This window comes from Atractosteus spatula, chromosome 3 (genome assembly GCF_055471065.1).
Source record: "Atractosteus spatula isolate fAtrSpa1 chromosome 3, fAtrSpa1.hap1, whole genome shotgun sequence".
NCBI classification, from domain to species: domain Eukaryota; kingdom Metazoa; phylum Chordata; class Actinopteri; order Semionotiformes; family Lepisosteidae; genus Atractosteus; species Atractosteus spatula.
Genome location: NC_142708.1, coordinates 22,530,061 through 22,550,123, shown reverse-complemented (window position 1 = coordinate 22,550,123; position 20,063 = coordinate 22,530,061). Strand labels below are relative to the sequence as shown.

Sequence of the window (20,063 nt, the reverse complement as noted above, 5' to 3'; positions counted from 1 at the left end):
AATAGAAATTGAATAAAATAAACTCAGACAATACTCAATATGAATAGAGCTGCTATGTGTCCATGGTATATGCAATATATTATGTCCAAGTAGTGCAGTATGATGATACAAAGAAAACTGGATGTCCATGTAGCCATTACGGGTGATTTGCTAAAGGAGCTGCAGGTTGGCTATTTAGCAGTCTTATTGCCTGGAGGTAGAAGCTGTTCCGTAATCTGTTGGACTTTGACCGAATGCTTTGGTACCGTTCACAGGATGGTAGGGGGGAAAACAGTTTGTGACTGGGATGAGTGGGGTACTTGAGAATGGACCTGGACTTCTTAAGACTTCTAGCTGAGTAGATATCCTGGATGTTTGGTAGCTCACAGCTATGAGCTAAACAGCTAATGAGCTGTGCTGACTTCACCACCCTCTGCAGTACTTTGTGATCCTGGGCGGAGCAGTTCCCATACCAGGCAGTGATGCAACCAGTCAGGATGCTCTCAATAGTGCACCTTTAGACGTTGGCCTGGATATGCGATGGCATGCCAAACGTCTTTAGCCTGCGAAGAAAGAATAGGCGCTGCCGTGCTGTTTTGACCATGATGTTGGTGTGGTGGGTCCAGGTTAAGTGCTCCGTGATGTTAACTCCCAGGAACTTAAACTGCTGACCCTCTCCACTGCAGTCCCATTGATATAGATAGGTGTGTGATCTCCTCCCTGGTGTTCCCTACAGTCCACAATCATCTGGAAAAAGAATGTGAACCCTTGTATTTAGTAACTGGTAGAACCTCCTTTAGCAGCAATAACCTCTACCAAACATTTCCTGTAGCTGCTGATGAGACTTGCACAATGGTTAGGAGGAATTTTAGACCATTCCTCCTTACAAAAGTGTTCCAGTTTGTTGATATTTCTGGGATTCCTTGCGTGAACAGCTCTCTTCTGGTCATGCCACAGCATCTCAATTGGGTTGAGTTCTAGACTCTGACTTGGCCATTCCAGAACACATTTTCTTCTGTTTAAGCCATTCTGTTGTCGATTTACTCCTGTCTTTCGGGTCACTGTCTCGTTGCATCAACCAACTTCTATTAAGCTTCAGGTGACCTTATCCTGTAAAATTTATTGATACAATTTTGAATTCATTGTTCCCTCTATAATAGCAAGCAGTCCAGGCCCTGAGGCAGCAAAGCAGCCCCAAACCATGATGCCCCCTCCACCAAGCTTCACGGTTGGGATGAAGTTTTGGTGTGCAGTGATTTTTTTCCTCCAAACATAGCGTTGTGAGTTTCTACCAAAGAATTCAACTTTTGTCTCATCTGTCCACAGAACATTGTCCCAGAAGTGTTGTGGAACACCCAGGTGGTCTTTTGCAAACTTGAGATGTGCAGCAATGTTTTTCTTGGAGAGCAGTGGTTTCCTCTATGGTGTCCTTCCATTAACACCATTCCTGTTCAGTGTTTTTCTTATAGTAGACACATGAACAGAGACTTTGGCAAGTTAAAGAGATTTCTGCAGGTCCTTTGCTGTTACTTTAGGGTTCCTTTTCACCTCCTTCAGCACTGCATGCTGCACTCTTGCTGTGATCTTTGCAGGACACCCACTCCTAGGGAGAGTAGCAACAGTACTGAATTTCCTCCATTTGTTGACAATTTGTCTTACTGTGGATTGATAAATGCCCAGGCCTTTAGAAATGCTTTTGTAGCCTTTTTCAGCTTTATACATCTCTACAATTCTTCTTCTAAGGTCCTCTGATATTTCTTTTCATCGGGGCATGGTTCACATGAACAGCTCTTTCTTGAGAAGAGCAGACTGTCAGAAACCAACCTTTGTGTGCCTTTTTTATAGGGCAGGGCACCTCCAACCCACACCTCCAATCTCATCTCACTGATTGGAACACCTGACTCCAATTAGCTTTTGGAGAAGTCATTAGTCTAGAGGTTCACATACTTTTTTCAACCTTGAATGTGAATGTCTAAAAGTACTGACAAGAAGAAGTACAATTGTTTGTGTGTTATTAGTTTAAGCAGATTGTGTTTGTCTATTATTGTGACTTAGTTGAAGATCAGACCACATTTTTATTAGCAATTAATGCAGAAATCCAGGTAATTCCAAAGGGTTCACAAACTTTTCTTGCAACTGTACCTTCAGAAATAATTTACTTTAGGCCTTTGTATCTGGATACGAAACACTGCTGAAAAGATTAAGTTGTCCTGTTTTTTGTGATGTACGCAGTGTTGTGTTTTGATTTTGCTGGTCAAAATATTTATAATACCTCCGTTGTGCAGTTTCATTCTGAAGTGTTGTTGTCGGAATTATGCTTTTTTATTATGAAATAGTTTCTCTGTTGTAAAAAAAAATGTGTTAAGAGGAAAGTGGAGATCACTTGCATTTGTGATATTCTGAGAAATGATTAAAAAAATGTTTTTTAGTGATGTAAAGTGTAGCGTTAGAAGTAAACTGACATTCATAGTCGGAGAGGCCTACGATGGAGTCGTAGTTATAACTGTCTAGAATATTGTCTGAATACAGTTACAAAATAATACTGTTATATTTAAAATATTCCTTCTCTAGAAAAGAATACAAATATATTCTTAGGAACCAATAAAGGTTTATTCTATGCTGAAAAGAGAAGAAAAGAAACTGTTTCAGCTGTGGAGCTTTCTTCAAGTGTGAAGGACAGAGGAAAACTGCCAGTAGATAAAGCATGGGAGAACAAAAGCTGGGAATGAAGAGGGGGTGGGAGCAGGAGTAAAGCAGAATGGACACTCAGGTGGTGTTAAGTCAAGAGGGGTGAAGAGAAATGTGAAGTCAAAACCTACATGCTACATCAACTGCAGATTTTCCTCTCTTCCCTTACACCTGAAGGAGGCTCCACAGCCAAAATGTTGAGTTTCTTTTCTTCTTTTTACAGCATGGAATAAACCTTTACTTGTTCCTTTGCAACCTACACATGTTGACGCAGCTACCTACTTGAACTTCAAATATATTCTTAGTCTTAAAGGGGAACTGCAGTCCCAATTTCTCAGACTGATTATTAAATCTTGGAGAAAAAAAATTAATTAATGAAACTGTCAAATGTTACAAATACTGAAATAAGCACAACAAGTGAACTTTGTGAAAGTATTGCATGGTCGTTATGTTGTTGCAAACTGCTGGTCTTGACATATTCAAGAGTAAAAGTAAAACCAGCCCCTCCTGCTCACTAGTCACTGTAATGACTAATATAATACAATGTACAACCCAATAGATTTCCTCATAATCAACAGTGAAATACGAATCAAAGGAAACAAATGGCAATTATGTGGAAGTGCATTTAAAACCAAGAACATGAGGCCCTTCCTTTTGTTTTTGTGTTTTTAGATGCAGATGTGTTTTTTAGATGTTTTTAGATTGTGTTTTCGTGTTTTTTGTGTACTGCTGGTCTATAGTCTTTTGGTTACAGTCCAAATGGAAAATACAGACAGTGCAAAACATGTATAGTAATAAATCTGTGTACAGCACACTACGCGACTACTCTTGTGTGCAGCAGCTTGAAGAAATATTTTGGTGTAACTGGTTCATCCATTTCTAAGCTTTATGTTGAGGTACTTCATTTATTCCATGGCTATAATCATTCCTAGTAATTAGGTGGGTATTTTTACTGAGGCAGTTTACCAGATATATTGAATGATTTTCAAATTAGTAGAAACTGAGTGCCTGTACAGACCTCTGGAGGTTCACAGCTGTACTGCAATGCTAAAAGCAATCTAGGGAAAATGCATAATTTTAAACCTAAAAGAAATAATATGTTACAATCTTAACTGGGAATCAAGTAAAATATGTCTAACAATAAAGGAGAAACAGAACAATTTATCCTGAAGGTTATCCCTTGATAACTTGAGAAAAAAAAACTGTTAAGTTATAAAAACTGAGTTGAGGTTATACAGCCCAAGTGCATAATTGAACACTTTTGTAAGGCAGCTTCTTTAAATAGACTGGTGTGCCATTTCAAAACAGAACACTGTGCATTAAACTAATGGCTTATACCTTCCACAAAATAACATAATTAGCAGTCATTTCCTAGAGTTAACAGAAAATGATACAGCAAAGGAGAAGCTTAATGTACGCACCATTATTCTGAATTATCTGATTGCACAAAAAAAGCATAGGAGCCTGGGTGTATCTAGTTTATTGAAAAGCTGTCCTTGGTTGTTCAAACAGAACTTGCAGGGAGGCTCAGTACATTGTGGTCACAGAGAGCTGACCTTGCACATGAAAAAGATATTCACTCAAAGCATATCTTTTCCGCGAAGGAAGTAAATTATGAAGCAAGATAAAATGTAAGAAAAGGCTCAGCAAGGGGGACTTTGGTTGGTGGTTTGCAATGAAATTAAACAGGAAATTATTATGGATTGTTTGCTTCACACAGCTAGATCCTAATTATGAGATTCACTGACAAGACAGTGGCTTCTCTGGTTTTGCTACACCCTTTCCAGGACTAAACGTATTAAAAAGAAAATGATTACATGACATAGAACTGAATGCTTTTACAGTCATGGATCTGTGAAATGTAAGAGACAATTAAATTGTAAAAGTTTTCCTGTAGTTTATCATAGACAATTTAGGGCAAAACAAAGTTTAACTTTTTAAAAAATGAAAAAATGAAGAAACCCTGAATGTTAACAGCTTTCTAAGTGGCATAGCCTAGAAGCAAATTATCAGTGATCAACTCCATTTAACTGGCACTGATTCAGCATAATCACTAAGCATGGCCAAGCATAAATACTTGAGTGAACTGTTCTGTAACTCAACTTCCCTAATAGGCCCATTAAAAAAAATGATCCTTTCAGGACAGTATTGAAAGCACAGTGACAAATCTTGGCATGCACCAGTTTTTCTCTGTAATTGCACAGCTTCTACACCCATCATCCCTTTAATCAGTACTGATATATTAGAGTACTCTTAAGGTAAAATACTTATTGGTAGGGTCAAACTTAAAAGAACTGTATCTGTCACATCACTACAGTGTAATCACAATTATAGATGACTGGTGTAAAAGTGATGATGATTACTTTCTATTGATACATTTTTATCATACAAGAACACAGAAAGACATAGGGAATACAGGTTTGCATTTAATAATTCAGATATTCAACATAACTGCAACATAGGTAACATCATACAAATAGCATTCCAGGAAAAATTAATGTTCTGAACTCTAACATAAGGGAAATGCCTTACTAAATGTGAAATTGTAAAACCTTACCTATCGATTTAAAAAATGACAGCAGCATCTTACATAACTATTACACTCTTTTAGTAAGATGTACAGTAGGCTATACCAGTAATCATAAAGGAGTCTCCATGATTATACGATGGATAGCTTTCTTCTGTATTAAGCTTAAAAACATAATTCTTCCCCTACCTTTGGGCACCCCTTCTCCCGCACTCAAAACTCAGACTCTGAGTTTTGACAGTCTGCCAGCTGTTAGTTTTTAATTCACTAGAGAAAATAATTTACTGAGCATCACAACTATCATCAACACATCACTATATTAATACATACAGCATATAATTAGAAAAATAAGATGTGCAAATCTGGTATTTATCAAAATGATGATAATACTGGTATAAAAGATTACTTAAAACTGAGTCATTTGATTTGTAATTGATCATTCATGACTGAACATGATGCACTCAAGTGACTGTCTGTTGCATCAGCACAGGTTTAGAGGCGATTTAACATGTTGTATTTTAAGCCCAGTGAAACAAAGAAAAACACTGTAAGAAACCAAAACGCCCTGCTAATAAAGAGAACAACACCTACAGGCCAATCAGTTTGTTGGAAACTTGACTCAAAGAATGCACCCTCTCTCACCATCAGAGTCTACAGCCAAACACATTTTTATCATTGATAGGCCACAATCTGGGAAACCATGAGTCAGTGCAACTCTCCAAGATGGACCCATCATCACAGTATGACGGACTAGAAAGGAGAGCCTTAGTCACTACAAACCCCACTTGTGATGGCAATCTAACTGCAAGGCGCTGCACTGATCAAGCCCTGGGATCTTTCCTGTTGGTTCACCCTGATACAACAATATTCCAACAGGATGTGTATCATGAAAAAACAGTTTTCTTGTGCGCTGAAAATGGGGCTGTGTTGCTGTGAATTCCCCACCTGCGAGACTTGAGACCCATTGGACACTTGTGAGATGAGCCGTTCTGATATGTGACATCTTGGGCTCATTGCCCAGGGAACAGACAGTTGTCTAAGCTCTTCAACAGAAATGGGAAGGAATCCCAGAGAATGACATGTGCATCCTGATGCAAAGCATGTATTGGAAATGTAGTTTGTATAGCAGGCCAAGCCATGATTTTCATTACAAACCCTCTGTTGGTGACAAATGTTAATCAGAAAGATCAATTCAGCTATAACACAGCATATAGCTGAAATATTCCTGATATTTCAATAAGGAGCCAGGGCAACTACTTCAAAAATATTTCATTCATTATAATAGTATTCTGAACCTGTTGAGGTTAAAAGCCTGTTGATGTTTCTTCTGAATATAATTTTTCTGCTTACTAAGTGCACAACTTATAGCAATTTAAAGAGTACAGATGAAGCTTTAAAAAGGTGCAGTAATCTAACAGTATAAATTCTGATGTGTACAGTTTTGAAAATTGTCATACAACTATTTAAAAAACAATTAAATAAACTAATTGAGTCCTGCATATTGTTTAGTATTATTTTAACTAAATAAAGCCCTTCCTACATTCAAACACCAATTCTTCAACAGCAGACTTTAAAAAAAAAGACTGATTGACAAGTACATCACTGCATCTATATTTGCAAACTAATATAGTCAAACAGCAAAGGCTTCTCTGCCAGTTCACCCTAATCTTTGCAAATTCAGTTTTGGCATGCATAATCCCACCTGCATTTCATCAAAGAACTAGGTGGTATTGAGGTGAAAATAAACAGATCAGATCTGAAAACAAGGGTGCAAAAAACATGAATTCTTACAAAGTGAATAAGAGTTTGAAATATTTACAGTATTTGTGTATGCTTATTCAACCTTTTTAAAATATAAGTTTGTATTGCTTTTGTGAAGTATGACATACATGTACACAAATTCCCAACAGTTTAAATAGAATTATTTTGTTCCACGAAAAATAATCTGTCAAGAAATTTGATTGTACAGATTCCATCTCTTTTTTTAATTTCCCTTTTACTTGAAGAACCAGCCTAACATAAAGCAAGCAGAGAATGATTTATTTGAACGATATACAGCAAGCACAAACTGAATTCTTAGCATATTTCATTAGTAAACCCAAGAAAAATTGTTTCAGATCCTGATTGTTGTTAAGCTGGTGTCAGTAGGTCAGCCAGCTCTCTGTATTACTCCATTTTAAATCGCAAAGTGCTTGATGGCAAAATTATAATGAAATGAAATTCACTATCAACTATTTTATCAGCTGTAATGAAACAACAACAATCCATTTAGGGAGAAAAGTTTTAAATGAAACCTGAGTGACCCCCTGTAAAGTTTAAAAATATATTTTCACATTTCAGTTTGTTTTACATTCCTGATAACTAATAAAAAACAGTCCTTGGACATTCTCAGTGAAGGATTCTTTTCCTGAAATAACACAAACAGAAAACACAGACTTTCATAAATGTGACATACCATCTTCCTATCTACATGAGGCTGAAAATCGGGATAGCTGGAATGATTCATTACTAAAGAAATGCACGATCCAATGAAGAATTAATGCTCTTCTGCTTTCAGATATCCATCTAGTTCACACGGAATAGCAGAAGTTTTCAGTTAAATATATGTATCCTGGCAGCATACTTTCATTTTAAAAGTTTGGTTGACCCTTGTTTGAAAAACGGTTTACTGCACATTACAAAACCGAAAATTGAAATGCTACGGACACTAGCAGTCCAGAGAGGACCTCTTTTGCAGGCTTCAGAAAAAGTGTTATGAAAAGGTCCTCTTATCGTCCTGAAGGTGCACACTAAAACCAGTGCAGTGTAGTTTTTACCATTGTGCTGTAATTTAGCTCCCATAACCACATGTCCATTTGCAACAGCCATAACGATATTTCCAGAATCTTTACAACAACTATTTATATTGTGACACAGCATCTTTTTTCCATACTCCCCTCCCCTAATAAGACAGAGAGCCAAGGAGTAGATTATTAAAATGCACTGATTAGTTTACTAGAAAGCCTCATAGGCATCTTGTAATTAATTTTAATCTTTTCAGCTTCTGCAGGTATTAGATGAGATGAGAAACTATAGATTTGATTGAGGCCTTTAAAATGGTAAAGGGCACAACAGGATTATCTTCCAACAGTTTAAATTTAGTAGAACCAAGGAACAGAAACATGATATTATGGATCTCAAACATCAATAAAAGGGATACTATCCAAACCAAACCCAAATGTGGCAGAAAATGTTCAAATGCACATCAGTACTATCAGACAAGTATTTCCAAGGGTGGCATCCTAATTCTTTAAAGAAACAAAAACAAATTCATGCCAAACAATTTATCTTAATATTTTGAAAAAAAACTGATCCATACATTTTCTAACAGCTTCATCCAGTAGACTGGTACTTCATTATGAAGATTATTGTAGACGTGTTAACAAAGAAACCCTACCATTTTGTTTAAGCTAAAGTTCTAGATTCTTTTAAAAAACAGCTGATCAAGATCTTTGGATGAATAGCTACTAACTACAAAACGGGATAGTTGGTTAAAATATGGACTTGATGCTTTTTTAAGCAGAAAACAAATTTGCATTAAAAATTAGTAAGTTACACATGAACAACAGTTACATGATGTTCAGGCTTGAAATGTGATGCAAAATCATCTACTTCCATGCCCACAATGAAGTAATCTGTCAAACATCATAGACCACGAAAACTTTGTCTAAACCAATTGCATTGCCATAATTATTAATGTGCAGTCAGCATGGTGACAGAGGTGTTTTAAGAAACACTTTTTTGTGGTTAAAATGTGGATCACTTTAATATCCAACACCAATAATTGACCATATCTAATGAATCTGTGACTTTAAATAATTAAAAAAAATTAACACTGAACCATGAAACTACTGTATGTAAAGAGACTATTTTCAAAGCAACCTCCAATTTGAAAAGCAGCTTAAAAAACATTGCAAAGATAACTAAAGGACATTCATGTCCATTTAACTAAATTCTGAATGCATTTCCATGGAAACTATGTCTTTATTCTTCAACTCAAATAAGACTTCAAACAAATGTATGATGGGTTGCATGTTACTAAGATTATCATTAATATCCTTTGGCAAACCATTTATTACATACTTCAAGGACATTTCAATGTACTGTATTCACTTTTGCCATTTTAGATAAATTACAATTCAAATGAAAAGAAATTACACAAGATGCCTATGAGGCTTTCCAGAACAATTAAGTTCATACCTAGCGCTTTTGAAAATTATATCACGATTTACATGAAGCAAGAATTGAAGGAACTTTTTTTCATTTAGTTCGTTTACATGATTAATGCCTTCAGGTAATGATGACTGTACTTGCAAGACTGCTTCCTTCTGAGGGCTTCATAAAGTAAAACCAGGAAAAGAGGCATTGCTATTTTGATTTGTTCACAAACACAGCCTATAGAAGTCTACACACCCTTTTCAAAGTAACACATTTTGTGGCCTAACAGGCTGAAATCAAGACACATCAAACCAGAACTTATTTTGCCTTTATTTACACATTGTAACATACAACCTCCAAGTGAAAAACAAATGTTCAAACATTCTGAAAAGTTATTACAAAATAAAAATTTTTAAAAATGGGTTGGAGAACTTACCAATGTAAAATATTTGCCAATGTTGGCCTATTCCTCCTTACAGAACTATTCAAGCCCAGTCAAATTATGAGGGGACCACTGATGGACTGCAACCTTCAAGTCATTCCACAGCTTTTCAATTTGATTAAGGTCAGGGCTCTGAGGCCCTATCGAGGACATTTACTTTTTTGTTCTTTAGGAACTCCACTGTTGCACTGGCTGTGTCTTTTGGGTTGTCTGTAAAACATGCCAATCATTTACAGAATACTAAGTTTTGCTCATCTCAGCATTGGTTACAACCAGTCAAAACAGCCTGAGCCCAAATGGCCCTTATGTAAGAAAAAAAAGATTTTGATTTAAGCAAAGGCTATGATTAAACCCTTTGATTTTAAAAAATGCATGTAATAGTACACAGCCTTTCAAGTCCTAACATTTCTTCAGTTATAAGCAAGTAACTGACACCAACACATACAGTATATAAATGTGTGTGTTAAATACCCTGATCAAAGAAAATTACAAAAAACTGTCGTGACAAAAATGAAGCAAAAATGTTAATGAGTTAATTGGACCATTTTGAGTGAAATCAATTTCCAGTTGACCTCAACCCTTGTGGTTATAATGAAAATTGCCATACAGGTCTGCCCATGGAAGAAATGGTTAGACTGTAATTTCTGGATATGAGTGACAAGCCATTCTGGGTCAACACTAACCTATTTTGAAACCTCATAAGGCCTAAACTCCATTTGTGTTTTTTCCCCAAATAAACATCTACATAGTAGGCTATTCTCATTTCTGAATATTCCATTTTATGTTCTGAATTTTCAGGGATTTACTCTTTATTTGATAGAATCCTGAAAACTATGCTATTATAAAACATTATACAACTAAAATGTCATGTTGACTATTTCCTAGGAATTTATTTCCATGTAGGTGATCCTCTGGAAAAATAGAGAGGAAATAATTAAACTTGAGCATCACCTATATAGAAATTATATCCTAAGAAACAGTCAATGTGGATATAAAAAGGATGGATATATACAGAGCATGTGGTATATAGGTATTGTCTGATTTGTTTAAAATCAAGTTTTTTGAACAAGAAACAACAGTAATGGATACATACAGAGCACATAGTAAGGTGTATTTAGATTTTCAGAATTCTTTTGATAAACAATTTCTTTTCAGAACATATTCAAGGCAACACGAGTGTTTAAACTGAAAATTAATGGTTGAATAGAAAACAGAAAATACAGTACCGCAGTACCACAGGACTCTTCTAAATTTATATCTATGATATAGATTCTGGTACAGGTAAAAAAAACTATTCATGTCTCTAGATTATACCAAAGTAGTGGGATAAGCAAATACTGTAGAAGCAAATTAAATTTAAACATATTATGCATGCAATACTGCATGAAGGTAGTAAAAACAAACTATAAGTACAAAATAGGAAATTATAAGCTTCAATATGCAATTTATGGAAAATGTGGTCTTACTGTACATGTGAGGAAGCAACTACAAAGGCATATAATATGGTAGAATATATAGTTAACAGCACAGAATTTAAATAGAGAGAAGAGTACCTTCTGGGGCTGACACACCAAAAGAACTGAACCTTTTTAGTAAAGAGGACCCGATATAAGTACTCAAAATCTTCAAAGGCATTTAAAAAGTCAATCAATGTATTACTCCAGAATGAATGGTGATACATGAAGAGGAAACTACCTAAAAATACATTAACGTTATTTACATTTATTGTGCACTTGTATACACAAAGGGTTGTGGGAGTATAGAACATGCTATCCTGCCATGTGGTTGAAACCAATACCCTGGCTTCTTTCAAGAAACGTCTGGATCCGATCCTTGGATCAATTAGCTAAGTGCCAACTGGACAAGATGGGTTGTGTAGCGGCAATGCTTATTAATAAGACAGAATTAAGTGTTGCTGTGCTTTCCTAAATGAGGCCCCCATCTCTCTTCCTCATCTCTGTGCAGCCACAGAGAAGCTATTCATAACAAGCAGTTTCTGATTTAAAGTGCAGTTTCTGATTTAAAGTGTTTCTCTCCAATAAGGAGCAGCTCCCAAATGGGGATGTGCCCAGCCATGCCTAGCTATCAAGATCAATGGCCATTCCTGGTGCCTATCTGTCTGTGAGATTCTTAGGAACATCTGGATTGCAGTCCTAGATGTCAGAGGTCATTGTTACTCATCTCTCGCCTTGACCAACCAATCAGGAACCTGCAGGGCGTGGTAACCCCACATGGGTCTCAAATGCCCGCTTAACTTTCAACCAATCATCACCTGTCCTTGTCCTGGATGAAAAGACACTGCAGAGCTCAGAACTTTGCTTCTCCGGCCATTTTCACACCACACAATCGTGATGGACAGTGTTGTCCATACAGGGATTTGTTTCAGCAAATCGTCGGCCCGGGGAATCCCCATATGTAAGAATTATATTTGCTAGCCGCCAACGCGGACGCTTTGCTTGATCACCGAAGTATACTTTTGGACTCTTGTCAACAATTCTGAATAAGTTTTATTCAGCAGTAGCTCTACGCCGGAAGCAAACCAAGTTTCTTCCCTCAAAAGAGTGACTTGCTCTGACCCGTGGTCACCCTCTGTGCATAGAGACTTTTTAGCCAGAATACTGGTAGGTCCCAGAGAGAGACACTGTCTTGCATCACTGAGAAATTTCTCCCCTTTATTTTTTTTCTGCAACTCGGAACTGCACCAGGACTAGCACCGACCCTACATCGCTCCGAATTGATGTTGCCGCAACTGAGCTGCCAGCTGGTCTTTTGTGTCCATGCCCCGGGAATCACGAATCCATATCTGGATAAGTAACCCAATATTCTACATTGCCAATTGAGAATTCAATTGTATCTCAACAAGGGTTAATATCAATTTAATCCGTATGAGTAATGCATTTACTTATGAGTAGCTAATGTAGAATTCATATTCATGGGACTGATTAACGAAACGGTATAGCTGAATGGTATACCGAATGCATATTCCTTGTTTGTATCTCTTTGGGTTTTGCATCTCTTCGTGATTATATACCTTGCATTCTGATAACCCTCAGAGTAAGATCTGCCATCTGTATCCAGGACGACTTTTAAATGTTTTATATGGACAGTTTATGTATTAATAAATGTATCTCGTGTATTGAATCCATGTGTGTGCTGCTGACTGTTCCTGACGAATAATAGCCAAAAGAGTACCCTCTTGGTTTACTGTTACAATTAATAAATTGTACCACTAAATTCACAAAACTCCTACAGCTGAATGGCCTCCTCTCTTTTATAATTAATAATAATAATTGCTGATACTTATATAGCGCTTTTCTGGACACTCCACTCGAAGCGCTTTACAGGTAATGGGGACTCCCCTCCACCACCACCAATGTGCAGCATCCACATGGATGATGCGACGGCAGCCATAGTGCGCCAGAACGCTCACCACACATCAGCTATCAGTGGGGAGGAGAGCAGAGTAATGAAGCCAATTCATAGATGGGGATTATTAGGAGGCCATGATTGGTAAGGGCCAATGGGAAATGTGGCCAGGACGCCGGGGTTACACCCCTACACTTTTTGAGAAATGCCCTGGGATTTTTAATGACCACAGAGAGTCAGGACCTCGGTTTTACGTCTCATCCGAAGGACGGCGCCTGTTTACAGTATAGTGTCCCCGTCACTATACTGGGGCATTAGAACCCACATGGACCACAGGGTGAGCACCCCCTGCTGGCCCCACTAACACCTCTTCCAGCAGCAACCTTAGTTTTTCCCAGGAGGTCTCCCATCCAGGTACTGACCAGGCTTACACATGCTTAGCTTCAGTGGGTTGCCAGTTGTGAGTTGCAGAGTGATATGGCTGCTGGCTTATATACCTTAGTTTATAACCTTTCTTATGTTCTTACGCATACTGTATGTGATCTTTACTGCATTTTAGTGATTTTGAGTAGAGAGCTGCTTCAGTGTGTGAGCTGCAATGGAACAAGTAGAGATTATTTCCACACTGAAAAGCAGAAAAATGAAAAACATGTTTTAGACTGTGGAGCCTTCTTCGAGTGTTTTACGACATTTTCTATTGTTTATTTTCCACACTTGACAAAAGCTGATAAATACTTTAGTCTTTGGAATTGTATTTAGTTAATTGAAGCCTATATACTGTAATTACATATAGTAAACCATTGCTGTTTATTGAAGGATATACAAAAACTAAAAGGTAATCTCAGTTTTAGAGATAAATGCTGCTGTATCAGAGACATTTCAGTAGTGCACAGCTCATCTGAATTAACACATACCCATCATTTGTACAAAGCAAAACATGGGCTAAATAGAAGAGTTTTAAATTTTCATCTAGTGCCTGAAAAACTAAAAGCTTTTTACAACCATCAATACCTTTCTTGACCAGTTCAAAAGTTGATGTGAGCTGTTGTCACTGATATGAATATGGAAGAATATTAGGTCTTAAATTTATAAAACTTTTCTGCATAGTATTAAGCTAGTTGTATTGTAACAGCATGGGAAAACAACCAAGCAGAATGCTTCATAATGCATAACAGCAAATTTGTCCTTAGGAATAAGATGCATATGGCACATTAAAATCCTGAATGAGCATGATTAAATAATCCAGAAACATAACATTCCCTTTGTAAACTTTTATATTGTATTGCAAAACAACATCTGGCCATAATAGAAGAAGAAAGTCAATTGTATTAATGAACGTATAGTATATACAGTATGTTACAATATATACAACAGAGCTCTGTGCTTTTCCTAAAATATAACTGCAATATTTTGGTTAAATTTGTCTCAGAAATCAGACAAAAGAAAAAATAAAAATACAGCAAAAAATGTTATGATGTCCAGTTTAGTTTTCCTTGCCTGACTTATTGAAACTTAACCATTAACTGAAACTGATGTCAATTTGAAGAGCAAGCTTGTGGTATGATGACCACAGAAACTATCAACAAATAAAATTATCTACTTATAATTATCTACTGTAAAAAAAAAATCACATTTAACAGAATTAAAGAAATAGTAACTGACAAAAGAAAAACAATTACCAACCTGGTGGCATGACAGTTTGTGTCAGTCTGGATGCTGCGGTTGGCGCAATAGTGTTACATTGGATGTTGTATTTCTTCCCCTCAATAGCCAGTGTGTTTGAAAGCCCCACAAGGCCCAGCTTTGCTGCACTGTAGTTTGCTTGACCAAAATTTCCATATATTCCAGCAGCAGAGGAAGTCATAATAATTCTAAACACAGAAAAGAAGAAAAATAATAGAATCTAGATGTTTTCTTCTGTTATAGCCCTCGAATTATTGATTTTACATTAAAATACTTTCAATACATTTATCGCTTTATCTATATGCATGATCAATATTTCAAAATATAGAGTTAAATAATAAGTATTTGTTTTACTGCCCAATACTGCTTTATTATTTGCTGGAGACACCATTATCAGATGATTGTACGTATGGCTAACAAAGTGTTAAATTCTAGGAGTGTGTGTGAATGGAGGTCGTATACAGTAGTTGCATATCATGTTTGAATAAGTTTAAAAATGCCTTTAAATGAATATCCATAAGTTGACTTTGCTAACTGAGTCTTTTTAAAAATGTTCTTTTGAAAACTGGTCTATGATTGTTAAATAATCAAATTAATTAGAACACTTAGGTAGTAATCACTTCATGAGTATTTAAGTATAAAAGCCTAGGGCTAAATTTAAGCTCTGTAGATGCTGTGTGTGGTTGTTACCAATTACAAACCAACTGTGTAAAAGAATCCCTCTTCCCCTCTTAGCGGAGAAAGATTATTTTAACTTAGCCAACATTAGTCTAGCACATCCTTGCATTTGTATTTAATAATTTAATCAGTCTTTCCACAAACATGAAGCTAATCATTTCACACACTAACACAACTTGTTTCCAACTGTTTAAATTAAAATTTGAAATGATTTTGTTCTCTAGAACAAAATTACCTTCCAAACATCTGTTTTTTCATGTGCTCCCATGCAGCTCTAGTAACCAGGAAAGAACCTCTTAAGTGTACTCTGTGAATCAAATCTGAAAATAAAGGAAACCCTTTAGAGATCAAGACAATCAAGGGTACACCAAGGACAATCAGCAGGTTGTGTAAAGAAAACTCATGACTTTTAAAAACAGTATTTTCAAATCATATTAAAACCTGGTATATTTTCAGAGATTTTCCTTCATTCACATTTTATGACAACATCTTAACACTGCATAAAAGTTTAACATCATTACACACACAACTTTGAGGTCATACACATCCATAAGGACATTTCTCAATTGAAAAAAATAACTTAATGACAATCCCCTCCTTAAATTACTTACAAAGCAAGTACGACAGAAACCATAAGATGTACCATCAACATCAGAAAATGGCATAACTATGTTTGAAACTGGCCATATTATCAAATGCAAACAGTGTGTTGCCAGGTCTCAGGTTTTGAGAACCTTGATCAACTGCACCAGGAGTTACAAAAATATCAGCAGATAATTCTGGAACAAACAAAAATGATTAATATTCAAGGTCAAACTCTGAACTGAAGTACAAACTGTAACATAAGCTATAATCTTAAAAATAATAGAAAATATTTATTACTTGGAACATTATTAGCAGTGGCTGTTTATTACACAGTAGTTATCTTTATGGCCAAATGTGGGTTTTTAAAAGGATTCTGTTCATTATTTGATGTTTCAATGAGAACGTTAGGACTTAGGGCATTTTTCTGTATTGAAGGTTCACACATCCAATAAGGGAATAAGACACATTGCATCTGGTTTTGAAAGTTTCATTACAGGCCATTTACTATTTCTCATGTTCTGAAAAAAGAATTTAATCTAAAGAACTGAACATCATTGATTGTTCTGTGTCTCCATCCATGGATTGAATCATTTCACATACAAGTGTACACAGCATAATGAGAATGTGAAAATACCAAATGAAAAAAAAAGTCTACAGTATATAGGATGTATATGCACATATACCTAAAACACAAAGAGTCTGAATTTTGATTCTGTGTGCATTACTTACATTGTGTGCACAATATTTTATACAATCTCAAAAAAACACATTACAGGATATGTTAAATGCTAATTTATAATTTTTTTTTTAAATCAGGACTCCCTTTTTCTGATTGCTCCACCTCCCATTTGCATTGATTGCTACAGATAATCCTGGCACTTTTTTTTAGCCATTCAGTAAGAATTTTGGCTGGGTATATCTTTTTAATACCTTTCTCAAAGTATTTCAATACTAAGGTTAAGTAACAAAGGAGGCCAGGACACTAACTGCAAATTCCACCACCCTCCTTTCCGCTAGACAGAGAATGGTGAAAAAGTTGCACGGTAGGTATGATTTACAAAAACAAAATATTGATCCATAAGCCATCTTCCTAAAGATACAGTATAAAAATATTAGATCAATCACAGCATGATTCTACCATGTAACGACAGAAGACACACACAAAGTGTTCCGTCTTAAAAACTAAAGTTAGACAGGAACAGATCTTTGTCCTTTGTTTAAAATTTCTACGAATACATTTAACTTTGCCAACTTAACAAAAATGTAGATGCAAGCATTGCTTTTAAGCTTCACATGAGCCTCAAAGCTGAGAAAGCAGAGTTCCCTGACCACACTGTCCTGTCATGAAAACTGACAAACTTATAAGGATGGGTTTCCCTTCAATTGTTTTGGTTCTTGTGGGACATCTTCTAGCATGAATGGTTATTGCTCATGCATTTTTCAAGACTGTAAAGCTGGAAGACAGCTGATAGGGAAATTACCGTTTATCCCCTCGAACTTTAGCCAGCTTGCCAATATTCTACAGTCCAGAAAGAACAAAAAAACAACATAGCTAGGGGTATATATTAAGCAAGTGGTGCTCTCTGTTCTTTTTTTGTAGGATTCCCTGCTCTTATTTACATACAGTATGAAGTTCCATACTGCCATCTAGTGCAACCTATACCTATGACTGAATATGCAATGTGTTATAGAAATGGAAGATTGAGTGCATTTGCAAACAAGAGGCAGAAGATTTCAGCTCATCCCAAAAGTAAAATACACACAAATATTAAACATGCCATAAATATGAGGCTTCACCAGTTATTGGAACATACAGTGTAGTATCCTTTACCTCGGGCAAATTCATGGTTTATCCTTCTAAGGTGGTGAAAGTTTCAAAGTGCAATTTCTTTGTTACATATCTTATAAAAAATAATACAAACACCAAAGATCTTTGTCGTATAATACATATACTGTACACTTTCTGAAAAGGAAAACTGATGTTTTATAAGTAGTTGTGTTTGTTACAATTGCTTCTCTAGCTCCCGTCTGTAAGTCTTATTACTGTTGTCCATGTTTAACATGCACAAAGCACAAGGTGTATTACTTTGATTTAAAAAATAGTCTATATCTAGTGGTTATACAACAGGGAATACGAATAGACTAAACCCTGAGGCAATATGTATTCCCTTTGTTCTCTATTGTGATAACCTTCAATGCTATAATGGGTACATAGGCTTTGGGGCTTTTAATGCACTGATGTAATTAGATTTTAGCTGTCATGATATAATAATCAAACACCTAACTTTAGGCAATGGTATTCTTAGAGCCAATGTTAGTTTCAAATGTTGTTAAATGTTCAACATATAATAAATAGAAAGCCCTTCACAGTTTTTTTACAGATATTTAATAGACATTCAATAACTGCATTGAAATTACCTACTACTATTGCAACTAAGTTGTTTTAAAGAAAGTTAAATTCAAACACTGCAATAAAGAAAAAATGTGCATTTTGTACATGTACAATAAATATTTCCACACACATGTATATATCAAACAGTAACATAGGGATAATACAAGTGCCATTCCCGCCTGTTTTTCCATATAATCATTATGAGAAACTTTTATATATTTTTTATACATTTATAAAAAATACAGCAATTCTACAAATTCTGTTCTTTGTCCGCAAAGAGCTGTATTGTCTTTGAGGAATGACAAATGAAACAAAATACATTTATGTAAATCCAGTGTCCTAATTAACAAACAGGGTAATTTTAATTTAATACACTAAAGCTCACCCCAGTCTACGTCACTGGTTCTGGCAAATGAGCGATCTCGCAATATCCTAAAAAAAGAAAGAATAAGAAAGTTAATTGTATATAAGCCCAGGGGTTTTCACCTGCTTTCATTTTATTTATTAACTGTGCACAATTAGTTTGGGCGAGCAAGAGAAATAAGGATTCATGAATTTCTTAACTTTCCTGTGCAGCATATTAATTGTGCATTTTCAAAAGAGAACACAGTCTGTCAGTGTAATATTATATATATTTAAGATAAATAGATAAAAAAACAGTTTCACTAGACACATAACTGTCAAGTGCACAAATCCAGAAAATAAAACACATGTAGTACAGAAGGAGTATTTTTTTTTTAAGAAATGTTTTTCGTACTGCTCCAGGAAAGTACATTTTACATGTGACTATTTAACATTTGTTTAATTAAATCACCCAGCAAAACCATTATAAGGTGAATTTCCCTAAGCATTGAACTGACGAGCATACCAGTCATAGTACTGAAGAAATTAGTCATTCTACAGATGTCGCCGGGTACGTTATGGACTTACATTTAATCATTCGAATAGGCACTAATACACTATGTCAGGCTGTCACCCTCTATTATTTTACAATGGTGTATTTTGTCTTCTGAGGGGAAAATACCATTTTTCTCTGTATGTTTATATTGTACAGATCCGATTAACACAGAAGAATATACATGAATAGATCAGACAGGGATGACTTAACAGAAGTGTATTTGTATTTTGTGACCTACATTGTAACCTTTTCTCCTCTATAAAGTTATTGCTTATTTTGAAAAGAGAGTGCAGAATGCCAATGAAATAACACAATTAAGGGTTAAGTGCACTAAAACAACAGAACCAATGACATTGATTCTATATGTCTGATGTTAACGCTTAAAGACAGCTTATATTTAATCATATTTAACTGTGCCTACTGTTAATTGATAACTTAAGATGTCAATAAACAAATTATAAGAAGAGTTTGTGTGTTGCATATTAATTATACCAACATGGTTTGTGGAATAGCCATTTTACATACTGTACATACATTTTAGCCAATACAGGCTAGAACAGAACAAGGGCACACAGAAAACTCATATAAGCTTCTTGTTTAGTGGCTTCAAAATGTATAATGAGGCCAA

At 35.7% G+C, this 20,063-nt stretch overlaps 1 protein-coding gene across 2 annotated transcripts in view; it reads right to left on the bottom strand.

The window, feature by feature from the left end:
* hsd17b4 (hydroxysteroid (17-beta) dehydrogenase 4) overlaps positions 1-20,063 on the bottom strand; it is an 87,154-nt gene that overhangs the window by 58,459 nt on the left and 8,632 nt on the right. For both annotated transcript variants that reach the window (XM_088911058.1, XM_088911057.1), the window contains exons 6-8: positions 18,923-18,969; positions 15,796-15,880; positions 14,883-15,070 (exon numbers count right to left, since the gene is read on the bottom strand). In XM_088911058.1, coding sequence (XP_088767184.1) covers positions 14,883-15,070; positions 15,796-15,880; positions 18,923-18,969 — 320 coding nt within the window. The remainder of the gene's footprint in view (positions 1-14,882; positions 15,071-15,795; positions 15,881-18,922; positions 18,970-20,063) is intronic.